The sequence below is a fragment of the Balaenoptera physalus genome (genome assembly GCF_965194825.1).
Source record: "Balaenoptera physalus genome assembly, chromosome: 18".
Taxonomy (NCBI): Eukaryota; Metazoa; Chordata; class Mammalia; order Artiodactyla; family Balaenopteridae; genus Balaenoptera; species Balaenoptera physalus.
In genome coordinates this window covers 9,896,075-9,910,527 of record NC_138899.1, presented here as the reverse complement: position 1 = coordinate 9,910,527, position 14,453 = coordinate 9,896,075, and the positions used below count along the sequence as shown (strand labels likewise).

The 14,453-nt window shown below is 40.3% G+C and overlaps 1 protein-coding gene across 7 annotated transcripts in view; it reads right to left on the bottom strand.

The window, feature by feature from the left end:
- The window catches only part of NALCN (sodium leak channel, non-selective), a 282,121-nt gene that overhangs the window by 98,821 nt on the left and 168,847 nt on the right, over positions 1–14,453 (bottom strand). For all 7 annotated transcript variants that reach the window (XR_014255981.1, XM_082434589.1, XM_082434590.1 and 4 more), the window contains one exon: positions 7,073–7,147. Coding sequence is in view for 6 of the 7 variants with exons in the window: in XM_082434589.1 (XP_082290715.1) it covers positions 7,073–7,147 (75 nt within the window). In the remaining variant the exon portion in view is untranslated. The remainder of the gene's footprint in view (positions 1–7,072; positions 7,148–14,453) is intronic.

The following is a 14,453-nucleotide window of genomic DNA, read 5'->3' as shown; positions in this document are numbered from 1 at the left end:
CTTCTATGTTGTTGCATGTCAGAATGAATAATATTCTACTTTATGTACATACCACATTCTCTTTAGTCATTCGTCTGTCAAAGGACATTTTGGTCGCTTCCACCTCTTGGCTATTGTGAGTAACGCTGCAATGAGATCCTGCTTTCAATTCTTTTGGATATATACCCAGAAGTGGTATTGCTGGATCATTTCTATTTTTAATTTTTGAGGAACCTCATGCTGTTTTCCATAGCGGCTGCACCATTTTACACCCCCAACAAGTGCACAAGTCTTCCAATTTCTCCATATCCTCTCCAAGCCATGAACACAGAGTGTCTTTTCATTTATTTGTGTCTTCTGTAATTTCTTTCTGCAATGTTTTGTAGTTTTCAGGGCAGAAATCTTACACTTCCTTGGTTATATTTTTTCCTAAGTATTTTATTCTTTCTGATGCTATTGTAATTAGGATTGTTTGCTATGGTGACCACTTTTGACCTCTCTGAAGTCTTTGAGATTGTGGACCACAGCCTTGTTCTTGATGACACACACGTTCTACTCTTTCCTCCTACCTCTTGGGCTTCTCATTCCCATTTAGGGCTCTTTCTCATTGGCTCACTGGATTCATTTGCTGTTCCTCAGGGAACCATTCTTCCCTTGGTAAACTCATGATTTCTAAAGGCTTAACTTACCACCTGCATGTTAATTTTTGCTTCTCTCCAATATCTATCTCAGCCCCAATACTCCGCCTAAGTTTTAAACCTTACATCTATCCACAGACATTGTCTCATAGATATTTCCCAGGCATCTCATGGAAAATATGACCCCCCCACTCCCCAAAATAAAACAAACAAACAAACCCCCAAATTCTTCCTTCTTCTGCATCCTCTGCCTTGGCACACCTGGGGCAATCTAGAAACCTGGGTGATGCTCTAGTCTCCAGCCTTTGCTCATCTTACATCCAGTGGGTCACCAGATCCTACCCTCTGCACTCCCTCTTCTGTACGTCACCACTCCTTCACATTCCCTCATCTCTGTTTCCTTTAGTTGAGACTGTAATCACCATCTACTTCAGGGATTGGCTCTCCTATCTTCAGTCTAGGTGCCCTTCAATTCATTCTCTGAACTGAAGAATGTAGGGGAAAAAAGAATGCAATTTTGCCATCTGCAGCAACAAGGATGGACTTGGAGGATATTATGCTAAGTGAAATAAGTCAGAAAAAGAAAGACAAATGATGCATGGTATCACTTATATGTGGAATCTAAAAAATACAGCAAGCTAGTGAATATAACAAAAAAGAAGCAGACTCACAGACATAGAGAACAAACCAGTGGTTACCAATGAGGAGAGGGAAGGGGGAAGGGCAATTTAGGGGTAGAGGATTAAGAGGTACAAACTATTATCTATAAAATGAATAAGATACAAGGATATATTGTACAACATGGGGAATATAGCCAATATTTTATAATAACTATAAATGGAGTATAACCTTTAAAAACTGTGAATCACTATATTGTACACCTATAACATATAATATTGTACAGTAACTAAACTTTGATTAAAAAAAAATAGGGGGCTTCCCTGGTGGCGCAGTGGTTGAGAATCCGCCTGCCAATGCAGGGGACACGGGTTCGGGCCCTGGTCTGGGAAGATCCCACATGCCGCGGAGCAGCTGGGCCCGTGAGCCACAATTACTGAGCCTGCGCATCTGGAGCCTGTGCTCCACAACAAGAGAGGCCGCAATAGTGAGAGGCCCGCGCACCGCGATGAAGAGTGGCCCCCACTTGCCACAACTAGAGAAAGCCCTCGCACAGAAACGAAGACCCAACACAGCCATAAATAAATAAATAAATAAATAAATAAATAAACAAACAAATAAATAAACCCAAAGTTAAAAAAAAAAAAAAATAGAACATTGGGGAGATTATGTCGCTCTTGGCTTAAATGCCCGCAGGATAGTATCTAAAGGCTTAGCACTGCTCATGGCATTTCCTCTGCTGGTCCCTGCTTGTTTTTCCAGCTCACCAATTTCTCCCTTGCTCTATACTTGAGTCACAGTGAACTTCTAGTGGCCTCCAAAAAGCCAATATGCTTTTTCTTGCCTAAAGAAAAAGTTTGCTGTTCTCTTGGTCTCAAGCACGCTTCTTCACACTGCCTTCTTCTAACTCCCTTCACCTAGATAGGAATTACAGATTTTAGTCTGTGCCATACTTGGGAGAAAACATGTCTCATTTCATCATCTGTTATGTGTGTCTCCTTTGTGCTCCACAATTTGTAGTATCTGTTTAGTTGTCACTTTCTCCCACCAGTTCATAAGCTATTTGAAGGCAGGAACAATGTCTTGCTTATCATTATGTCTGGTGCCCCTAACACAACATCTGAAGTACAGCAGATGGGCATTCAGACCCCAGGATTACAAAAATGGGGAGATCTAGTAAAAGGAATACCTGAAGTGACATTAGCCTGATGCCATTACGTATTTGAATCACACAACCCTCCTTCTCCACACCCTACACTGATTCCCAGCTCACTGAGCTATATTCTGATTACAATTTGACCTCCAGTCTACACATCCACAGGGAGAGAATCTGCTGATTCAAAAATGCAAGCATCTCATCCAACCCATTTTCCAGACACTCGCCGTAGAATGAATGAATGAACTGATTCTCTGAGCAGGTTGTGTGTCACCTGCATTGGGGTCAGAAAGCCCTTATTATCCCAACTTAAGCACTTTACAAATTATATGAAATTGGGCAAGAAATTTATCTCCCTGAATGTTAGTTTCTGTGTCTTTAACATTTAGAATTAAATTCAGTAATTGCATATGAAGTGCCTGGCACCAGATAGTTTTCAATAGGGAATATTTATTATTGTAACAGTTGCATCCTTCTTCCATGTTATATACGTTTGAGTTCACTCCTGTGAGATGGAAAAAATACTGAGAAGACTGAAGGCTCGACTCAGATCAGGAGATGGCAAACAGTGCTTAGCTGAGTGGCTACTCTGTCCCCTTGCTGTTGCCCTAAATCCAGAATGACTTCAATACAGGAGACAAGACAGAGATGAAAATGAAAGCCCCCAGGTAAGGCTACAGAGAAACATTAACCCGGAGCTCATATATTTTTTTTTTTTTTGGAGCTCATATTTTTAAAAGGACTAAGATTTTTGTTGTTTTGTTAAAATCATAATCAACAAGAGAGAGAAGTCTCTTTACATGTCCATCCCTCACTATGCATTGGACGCCATCAAAGACCAAACATTATCAAATGTGAACCAGACAAGACTCAAATGGGACTTAATACAGAGCTGGGGAAACAGTTTTAATTTCAGAGCTTTGAATTTAATCTACACAGACTATCTCTACTTCCCTTTTCAATGATTCTTTTCCCTGAGGCTTCTCTATGGGTCTTTTTCTTTCTCATAGTTTAATGAATCTTCTACTGCTTAAAAGAAAACCCTTTATATCTGTCTTGCACTGAATTTGCAAAAATCATTAAAGCTGCAAGAATTCTCTTCCTTTTCAAAGTTTGCAAAATTCCACCTACATTCTCCAGTGTTTTTGCTACATCACAGAGCATGAAGGTCATTGTCTCCTACTGCTGTTTAGAGGACAGCAGTAGGTCAAGGGAGTTTTTAGCCTCTATATGAACTGATCTGGCTTCTCAGAAGCTAAATTATACATTTACAGACAATCTCATTTCTAGTCAATTTTCTGATCTTATGTAAAAAACCATTATATATCTCTATTTCTATCTCTATCTATCTCCAGGTCCTGTATTGGGTTTTGGTGATGCTGAAAAGAGAGTCATGGTCTCTATTTAATTAGATACGGGGTCACATAAATTATGGCAGCTAGGAAATGATTGCTACTGCTATATTGCTGCTAGGAAAGCAATAGATGAATTTTATGTGAATGCATAACTGGCATGTTTTTTCAGAGCATTATTTATTTTGGAGAGCGACAAAGGAAAAGCTACATTAGTGTCTATAAAGGCACAACACGGGTGATGGCATGGAGACAGGTGGCCTGGGAATGAGCATTTACATCAGAACCTATCCAAAGTCATCCCCAAGGAGCCCTTTAATTATTGCCCTCTGAGTCCTCTCTTTAAAAAAGTTTCTGTCTATCAAAATGCCTTTATTAAGCAATAAATAATTCAACGCTGCTTCTTTTTCCTTAAAGACAAGCATATATGAAGAGCCTTCAGAGCATTAGCATTAGGGAAGCAGTGCTGTTGCCTAGAACTCACAAATTTCCAGCTAAAAGTATGAAGTAGGCATTTCAGTCGGGCAAACGCACAATTCCCTTTAGGTTTCCTGAAGTGTTAAAGAAGGCTGCTGGTCCCATAGTTTCTCCTGAAGAGCCCCAAGGGTTAGCATCCCTGGCTGGAAACCACTGTCTTACAGGGCAAGGAGGCAACTTCAGAAAATGGGGAAACAATAAGCAGCATGTTTCTACTTAAGAAGAATACAATTCCAGCACAACTGACCCTGCAGACTGTGCTTGCCTCAGGGAGCTTCTCCGCAAAAGCTCTGGTGCGTGGAGCAACCTGATTTAGCATTCGGTCACATTTCTCCCCCTTTACCACTGGCTTAGATTAATAATCTGTGCTCTTCCCTTTAATTTCATCTCTTGGATGTTTTCCTCATTCACTTCTTCACTTCTTTCTCTTCTCCCATTCTAGCTTCTTCACTGTACCATTCAGCTTTCTACCATCGTCTCCTATCCCATCCACCTCCAGGGACATAATCCTTCTCCCAAGCATGAGAACCGACTTTTTCTAATAGCCCCCGTTCAGTGTTTCATATTTAACGTCTCCATTTCAGAGGTGGCTCATACTGGTTTCTATTACTCTTGGAAAATGTCTATGCACCAACATGTATATTTTAACACAATTGTTTTTACCACAATCATAATAAAGTACATTAAGTCTCTAGAGACCTCTCTAAAATGTTAATATGCTGCAAGCACCTTATGTCTGTGTCTAAGGAGGGTCATTGCTCCAGAAGGTCCCTGAGGGAACAGGTGCTTTGGCCAGTGTCTGCCATCATGTGGAGTGAATGGTAAGCATCTCAGCTCTTAGCTTCTGCCAAAGTCTTAACTCCAGTGTCTCTAATTAGATCATCTGCCTTTTGGATAGTTTTAATGATTGGGTAGCTTAATTCACCTCCATTCCTCAAGAAACTGCCTGTCACGTCAATGGTTATTTCATGAATATAATGACATCTCTGTCATCTAAGATATCATTATTTATCAACAAGTAACTAACAGTCTTATGAATGAGCCTCCACAATGGCATGACTCATGTTTGGCATTTATACAGCTTTAATGTGACTCAATATAGCATAGAGGCTGAGTCTGGGCTCTTCGTCCAAATTGCCTGGGTTCAAATCCTAGCTCTGCCACTTATTAGCCGTGAGACCTTAGGCAAGTTACTTCTCTGTGCTTTAGTTTCCTCACCTGTAAGATGAAGCTATTAATAATACTTGCATCACATGGTTGCTGTGAAATTTAAATAAATGAAAATACAAAGTACCTGGCACTGAGCCAGTGCTCACACAAACGTGACTGTAGCTATAAGAACCTACAGACTAGTTGGTGGAAAGGGTCAAAGATTGAAAAAAAAAGTTTAAACTGAATAAAGACAGACTTTGGAATACAGAGTGCTTTCTGGAACTTGAAACATTAAGAAAATCAACTATTTTTTCACATTTTCCCCATCCTCTTCTCTGGGAATAATAAAAATAGAATAAAATCATTTAAATCCTGAAATAAATACCAGATTTGTAAAGCAAGGACTAAGGTGGTTATACAGCAAGAGATATTTATTGGTTGTGTCTAATTATATGGTTGGTCAATTTCAATTTTGAACTCACTATTTACATATTTCTTCTACAACTAGAAACCATGGGAAGTATTTGCATCAATGGCATAAAGAACTTCCCAACCCTCATTTGAAGAACCTACTACTGTTGCCACAAAATTGAAAAGATCTGGAAGAAATCATGCCCACCATACCCAGATAACCATTTGCCTGTGTAGCCCCAGGACAGGGGAGAATTTAAATCCTTGCTTGATATGCTCACAGTGGGCATCTTTATATCAAATATGTTTGTTTTTTTTTTCTTTATTGACTGCCCTTGGTTAAAAGCATAGGCTTTGGAAATAAACAAGAGTAAAAAAATGAAATGCTTAAAGTGATTTTCAGATATATAAATAACAACAAAAATTTAAATAGGTTATGTCTTTGTTTTTTAAAAAATAGACAACTCTATCCAAGTTGAAAATTCTGAATGTGTAGGGCCTTCCTAAAATTCCAGATAGGATCTTCACTGGGATGTTAATAATCCCAACTATCGCAGTGCTGGGGGGTGGTGATCCAAGAATATTTATCCAGGCTCCCCCCTTTTACAAATTCTGCTTCTCAAACGGTCTCTTCTCTTTGACAGAGTCAAATATTCAAGCCAAGTATCTTCCATGGAACAAAAACTATGAGAATAGCTAATCACACCTGTAATCTTTCTGCCATCAATAACATAATCTTCACACATTTACATTTACATTTTGGGGACATGATTATCAATGCCATAACACCCAATCTATTTCTGGGCACACAGTTGATCAATTATTCTATCCCATTTCTTACAACCACTTTGGGCACCCAGACTAAATTCTCTTATAATGTCTAGTGGTCAGGCAAGTTTATGCTTAATATTTTTATGATGATGATCAACAGTATTACATATAATTATGCCAAATGGCAATCTGGCAATCTGGCAATCTGGCAAATCTGCCATTCATTTAATGGCAGAAGGAGAATCTAAATTCAATTTACTATACTATATCCATCTTAATTTTACTCAATGATATAAAAATATTCCTAGGATAATCATAGAGCAATAAAAATTTCCTTGGTTGATATTAGAGAAGGTTAAACTTAGAAGAAAATTATTTGCCAACTCAGATTGTCTTAATTTATTAAAATCTATCTTTTTTTACTTTGAACCTTGAACTGCTTTAATACTACCTGTAAGCACGTGTTTTGCCCTTATTTTTTTAATGCCGATTTAAAGAATCCCCCATACATTACTTACTTGTTTAAGCTTCTTTAGATCTTCATCAAGTTCTAAGTTGTCCAAAATAACAGCGACAAACAAACTCAGGAGGATCTATAAAATGGTTAAATAGCAATGAAAAAATCCACACGCCATAAGTATCAAAATATTATATATATGATATAGAATATCTACCTAAAATAAACACTTATATAGAATGCATTAAACATGAGTTGTAAATCACTGCATAGGTATTTTAAGATACTTATAGCAAATACATTAAAGGAAATGCATCTGTTAACTGAAATAGACAATATAAAATACTAATTTGCTTTATAAAACTGATTTAAAATGAAAATTAAGAAAACTTTAAAAAAAATAACTCAACAATCTTACTTCTAAGACTGTATTCAAATAACCTGAAGTACTAATGAAAACCTTTATATACAAAAAGTGCTTGAGAGATTATTTGTAATAATGAAATACTGGAAATAACATCTAACCTTATGTAAATAGCTAATACAGTTATAGAGATCTCTATTGTAAAATTCATGCAGCCATTACAAATCCATTGTGGTAACTAGTCTGCAACACTGTGAGTCACTGGTGTTCAGTCTTGTGTGTCCCCTTACACACTGAATATGGCTGGTCTGTATAAACAATAGGTTATGGAAAGGATTGTGTGTGACTTAAGAGGCTAGGTAGTAAAAGACACTGTGGCTTTCACCTCGCTCCCCCTTGGATCACGCACTCTGCTGGAAGCCAGGTGCCGTGTCCTATGGCCAGGTGCTGTGTCCCTATGGAAAGGCCCATGTGGCAATGAGCTGAGGCCTCCTGCCACAGCCATGTGACTGACCCATCTCAGAAGTGGATCCTTCAGCCTTAGTAAAGCCTTCGGGTGACTGCAGCCCCAGCTCACATCTTGACTGCAAACTCATGGGACACTCTGAACTACAGAAACACCCAGCTAAGCCCGTCTCAGATTCCCGACCTGCAGAATCCACGTGAGATAATAAATGTTTATTGTTGTAAGCTCTTAAGTTGTTCATAATATGTTCTATAGCAATAGATAACTAATACACTTATGAATTTTAACAGTAGAAAAAATGCTTACAATATTAAATGAGAGTATATATGGTAGAAGTGCAAGTATGTACAAAAAGAAATAATAGAGAAAATGCTAGGAGGAGGTACTTTAGAAATGTTAACGGTGCCTGCCTTTGTGAAAAAAATGGACTCCCCCTCCCTTTTTTTTTGTGTTTCACCATATTTTCCCAAATTAAAAAAAAGGCATATGCTTCATTTGGAATGGGTAAATATGGTAAAAGAAAGAAAAGAACAAAAAAGTAGAATTTTAAAAATATTTGAATTTCTAGTCCCTTTTCAACTTTGAATTCTCTAAAGTACCACATTAATTTGATAATCTTTTTCATTCTTAATTTATATTCTTCTTTTTAATTTCCCTCTTAGCAAATTATTCCCATTTGTTACTATTAGACTGTTAAGCACAAAGGTAAGAAAATCGAGGCAATTTAGTCATGACTCTTAAGCACCAGAGAGATTATTATACAGAAGTTAATGGCTAGCTTTTTTCCAAGTTTAATGAGCGTATAACAAGGGGAAAAAAAGCCTCAACTACTCTGAAGTTTTGACAATGTTTGGCTTGGGACAATTGCCAGCACCCTTCCTGTGAAAAGCCACAGCCTTTGGGATCCTACCAGAACTTAAAGAGGATACAGAATGGTCTAGAACATAGAATTTTTTTCGTTTAATTTTTTAAAAATTGAAGCATAGTTGATTTACAATGTTGTGTTAATTTCTGCTGTACAGCAAAGTAATACACATATATATATCCTTTTTTATATACTTTTCCATTATGGTTTATTACAGGGTATTGAATATAGTTCCCTGTGATATAGGAACAACAGTAGGACCTTGTTGTTTATCCATTCTGTATATAATAGTCTGCATCTGCTGACCCCAAACTCCCAATCCAACCTTCCCCCACACCCTCTCCCCCTTGGCAACCACATGTCTGTTCTCTATTAGACCACAGATTTTTTACTGATGTCACCACGTCCACCACACCGTGCACATCTGGGCACAGATATATTCAGGCTTACTCTAAATCAGACATTATTCTATACAGGACATTTCATAGTTCACTCCAAGTCTAGCCCTTGTCCTGTGACCTTGAGGTTGACCTTGACATTATCATCAAAGTACTCTCAGGGGAGGAGTCTCCCTTCTCCTGCTTGCTCTCCCAGACTCAGAGTGGCCACCTGAAGGGCTCCGCTGTGAATCTGAGCCGTCTCACACCACTTCTGTCTCTCCTGGGCACTGGAGCAGGCCTGGCTCTGTGTCCTAACCTAACAGCATTTCCTATCTCCCCAGGGAAAGGGCAAACACAAATCTAAAAAGAAAAAAATAATTTCCCTGATTAAAACAGGGAAAGCCACAGTTCCCCTCCCTTTTCTTAGCGCATTTCCTTTGGAAAACTTGTGCTTATAAATTCTGTCCCTTTGAGATGTATACAGATCTTTTTAAAAGCTAAATAAGTCTCATCATTTTACAACCCAGGAAGAGTGCCCTGTCTCCCCTTCTCCATGGGAAGTTGGGAATATAACTTAGCCACCTGGACCCATGTTGCAAAACTACCTATTTATCATGGAGATATGAAAAGTTTTATTTTCCTTCGGGTGAAGGCAATTAGCTATCACAGAGGGCCACCCCAGTTACCAGGTGAATTTAGGGGGAACTGTATTTAACAAATGATGCCGTCGAGTCTTCTTGCCTGAGGACTAGTTGTTTTCATCCTGAGAGAATGAATGCGACGTGGGGATGTGTATCAAAGGGTGACACGGCTTTCTGTCTTTGCGATCACTTTGGTGGCTTGCCCGTGAGGCCCATCACAGTCTGGTTTAGTGCTATTCAGTAATAAACCTGTCTTCTTTCTTGTCTACCTTGGTGGAGGTTTTCTGGATTGTCAGGAGATTTTATTTTTAATTATTTTCCCAACACCAGATAGATGGCAGGTTACTTAACCACAGCAAGGTTATGCTATTCGATTAAATTGGACTCTGTCGCTGTGTCAGACACTGCCTGGTCAGGAACATAAATGCAATACCGTGCTCACCAGTACTAAGTTCACAATCGAATTAAGCAGACGTGGGTTGGCAGCCTGGTGGAAAAGAGCAATGTGGTTGGAGACCTTGGCCGGCAAATAGGCTCTGACAGTCACCAGCTACGTGGCAACCACTAGCCCACTGTGAATTTCGGTGCTCTCATTTGTAAAATATAATGGCTATAATAATAATAGCTTGACAAATTGCAGTTATAGTATTTTTTCACTTAATCCTCCCCCAAGAACCCTGGTGTGTGGTATAGCCTATATGAAAATACACAGACGTAAACTTAGATATGCGACACTAAAACAGTTTTCTTCATATTTTTACATATCAGTTGAATTTAGTCCATAAGCCGTCCATTTGTGTTGATGGCTGAAAACCGAATCTTGCTACGTGAATCCAATTTTGTCCTTTAAAACTCAGTTACATTTGAATAAATGCTCCTTTTCTTTGTAGGTCTGGTTTAAAGTCAAAGATGTGATTGTCACTGGCCTCTGGTCCACTGTGGCCATGTGACTGGTCCTCTGTCCCCCATCAGGGGCAGTGATGGCTCTTATCTGGGGGACGCTGGGCTTTCTCTCTGCTGAATTGATCACCACCTCAGTTCCTGCAGCTCCTGCTAAGATCTCTGGTTCTCAGTGACACCCCCTGTTTTAGTTTCCTAGGGCTGGTGCAACAAATTGCACTAGCTTTGTGACTTAAAACAACAGAAGGGGATTCTATGACAGTTCTGGAGGCCAGAAGTCCAAACTCGAGTTGTCAGCAGGATCACACGCCCTCCAAAGGCTCTAGGGGAGGATCCTTTCTTGCCTCTTCCAGCACCTAGTGGCCCCAGGCATTCCTTGGCTTGTGGCAGCATCACTCCAATCTCTGTCTCTGTCTTCACATGGCCTTTTCCTCCTACTCCCTGTGTCTTGTCCTCATCCTTCTCTTATAAGGACACTTGTTATTGGACTTGAGGCTTAACTGGATAATCCAGATGAATCTCATCTCAAGATCCTTAATTTAATTGCATCTGAAATGACCATTTTTCCAAATAAGGTCATATTCACAAGCCTGGGAGTTAGGACATGGATATGTTTTTGTGGGGCGCCCATTCAACCCCCTCTACTCTCTATCTGGTCTCTAATTTGGGCCCTTGCTCCAGCAGTAGTGTTCTTCCTACACAGTGGCTCTCAACTCTCAAGGAAGTTTGGAAGTTCTGCCATTCCAGGTGGAGGCTAAGGGACACTGGTTCTTGGGGGGCATCTTTCAGACTCTCTCTACCTAGACCTCTCAGGCAGCCACACAGCTCTCTGCGGGCTGTCCCTCGTCCGTGTCGGCCCCTAGCAAGGCTCAACTCTCCCCGTCACGTTCAGACAAGAAGTGGTTGCAGGTCTTGGCTGTCAACACACCCAGGATGGTACCCATACTGCTGTTGCCCTGGGTGTGACATGCCACCATCGTCGAAACACACCGCCTCCCTGTCTCTCTCTGGGCCCTTCCGCCTCCCTCATACTTCATCCCCAGAAAACGTTCTTATTTCCTCTCAGATAGCAGGGATGTGAAGGAAAATGGGAGCAGGGGCTTGGAGCGGGGGCACACGTGTGTGAAGACTGACAACCAGAAACTAAACTCAACCAGAGTATCCCAGGTTCGGTTCTGTGCCATCTGAGCACTCTGATTTCTCAGAGCTGATCTGGGCCAATGTGTCTGGGGGCCTCTTCTGAACGTTGCTCATTTAAGGTCATGAGGGGCTGATCATGAGTCCAGCCAGGCGCTACCAGGATAGCAAGATACCAAGAAGAAGGAGGATTTTGGCAGGAAGGGAACTGTGAGAAAGTCTTTCCAGGTGGCATGAGGGAAGACAGGGCCTTGGGCGTATGGGGCTAACTAGGGGCCTGGTGAGCAGGTGAGTATGGCCAGAGCATGGGTGCCTGGAAGGAGGCTGGGGGAGACTGAGAGGTAGGCCTGGGGGCTGGCAGTTTGCCCAAATGCCACCAAGGGAGGTCGGGAGGTGTGAGAGGGAGGTTGTAATAATCACAGAGTGATGGCATTCTTTTCTTCTCCGTTAAAATTTTCCTTTCAGATGTTCTGGTTTTTTATGCAGGTAATGCAGTTATTTTAAGCTGGCTCATTGAAACAGTAACAGGATACTGTTAAGTGCAGTTTGACAAAAGTTATTAAATATGTAATGTTTTGTTACCTTAATTAAAAAAACAGTACATTTTATACCTCCTTTTTGGAGGAAAGAGGAAAAAGCTACCCTCAGGGCAGAAGGACAGAGAAATAGATGGGGGATTCTAGCTGCACATTCTCTTTTTCATGGAGATAAGAGTTTGATTTTCATGGTAGAGAGAAGGCAAGACTCAAAAAGGGAACACTTACGCTTTGCTGAAGGGGCTTTGCAGGTAGAAAGCCCCTTGCTAACAGTGTTGGGACAAGCTCTTGGGATGGGTTTTGGTAACAAATTTAAGCACAATATATGAGAAAGTTTAAAGTTTGCTTTAAACTACATTAAAACTAGGTTCATTCACTATCTGAATGTTCAGCCTTTCCTGCTTAGTTAACATGAAGACGTGATGACAAAAACAGAAACCGTATTTAAAAATGTGTGTGGAGTTCGAGTTTCCTCTAAACTCTGTGTGGACGCGGACGTTTACGGGTCCTTGTCACCGTGTTCCTGACGAGTAGGGCCCTGTGCTAAGGTGAGGACTTGGCACTTGGGGTCTGGCTTTGATGTCTCTCTGGAGTGGAAATAGAAGATGCCGGAGAGGCTAGGTCTGCAGCTGATTGCCAGGAGGTGAGAATTACTTCGTAGTTTTTTTCTCAGACTCTAATAAGGTGGCAATAACCACCGTGATAAAGAAACAGAAGTGAAGGGAGGGTGGCAGCTTGGTTTCCATCATATTTAATTTACATTGTCAGTGAGACATTATTTTCCTACAAACCGAGTGCTGTGCGGACTTAGCCTTGAGCTTGCAGGCTGACTTGGATGTCAGCCATTTCTCCCCCCATCCCCCAAATTAATGGGAGTGGGGGACAGATCCTAATTCTGAAAGCAAGAACTATTGCTCATTCCTCTCAGTGTAGCTTTTTGTTGCTGTTGTTGTTTGTTCTGTTTTTATAGAAAGCTGAGGTAACGCTCGTTAACCTGAACCCGTTACGTTGACGTCTGAGTCTTATTTTCGGCCGATGTCTGCCTACTACCAGTACCATCCGTACTGTGCCAAAAGGCTTTCCATAGCCATTAAATGAGGGTCACAGTTTTATATAAAATGCTACTGATATAACAAAAGAATTTTTGCAGGGATTTGTCACATTGAATCACAAGAGCTTCATCGTTTGCATGAAACCCTTTTACCTTGACGCTTTGCTGGTTCTAAATTACATTTAGACCTGTTGTGTGCATTGTTTATCTTTCATAATTTATATAATATTTAAATTTATCATGGGGCATGGAATTCTAAATCACTATTTTTTCTTAAAGATGTAATTTCAGGGGAAAAATGGCTAATGATATATCCTTTCATTTCCTCTTGAGCTTTGTTAAATTAAGCACACATATACTCTCAACACAGCGGTATTTAGCATGTGCAAAGCTTTAAGACAAGAAATTCATATTTATATTTTCATGCACTGGCTACTCGCCACTTTTAACAGATCTATAACACTGCATTATATTAACATGCAACACACGTATTTGCTCTATCATGCAATATACAATGGACGTAACACATCCACTTCCTTATTTTGTGATCAATATTGATACATTATGAATCACCGATTTCAACGAAAAAGTCGAGAATAGCTATTAAAATAGTCCAGGTGTCTAATTCTTTATTTTTCTCAGATTACAACACCCATTCTCAAGATATTTTTGGCATTGACAACGCATTTGGTGTGGAAAATCAGATCTCTGCAAGCCTGGCAAGTCTCCTTCCTAGAATTTTTATGAATGGGGTAGCTACTGCTTGGTGGGGTGCTGACTTTCCAGCTCAGTGGGTTTCAAAACCAATGTCTCCAGGTTCAATATGGCTCCCGCCGCATGTGGTAGGAGGCGTTCAGCCATTGCGATTCCTCACGACCTCTCTTCTCCTCTAACTCCTCCTCTCACTCCTGAAAAAGCCAGATTCACCTGAGCTAACGTATTTGCTATGTTTAAGTTGGATACCTTTAACCGCAGATAATTAACTTGGTTTTCTTCCATTGAACCATAATGCATTTCAACGAAATTCAATAAATGACTGAAGCAGTGTGTTCCCAGCGTCATTATTTCCTCCAGTTTTGTTGTGACACAACCTCTCTGTGCA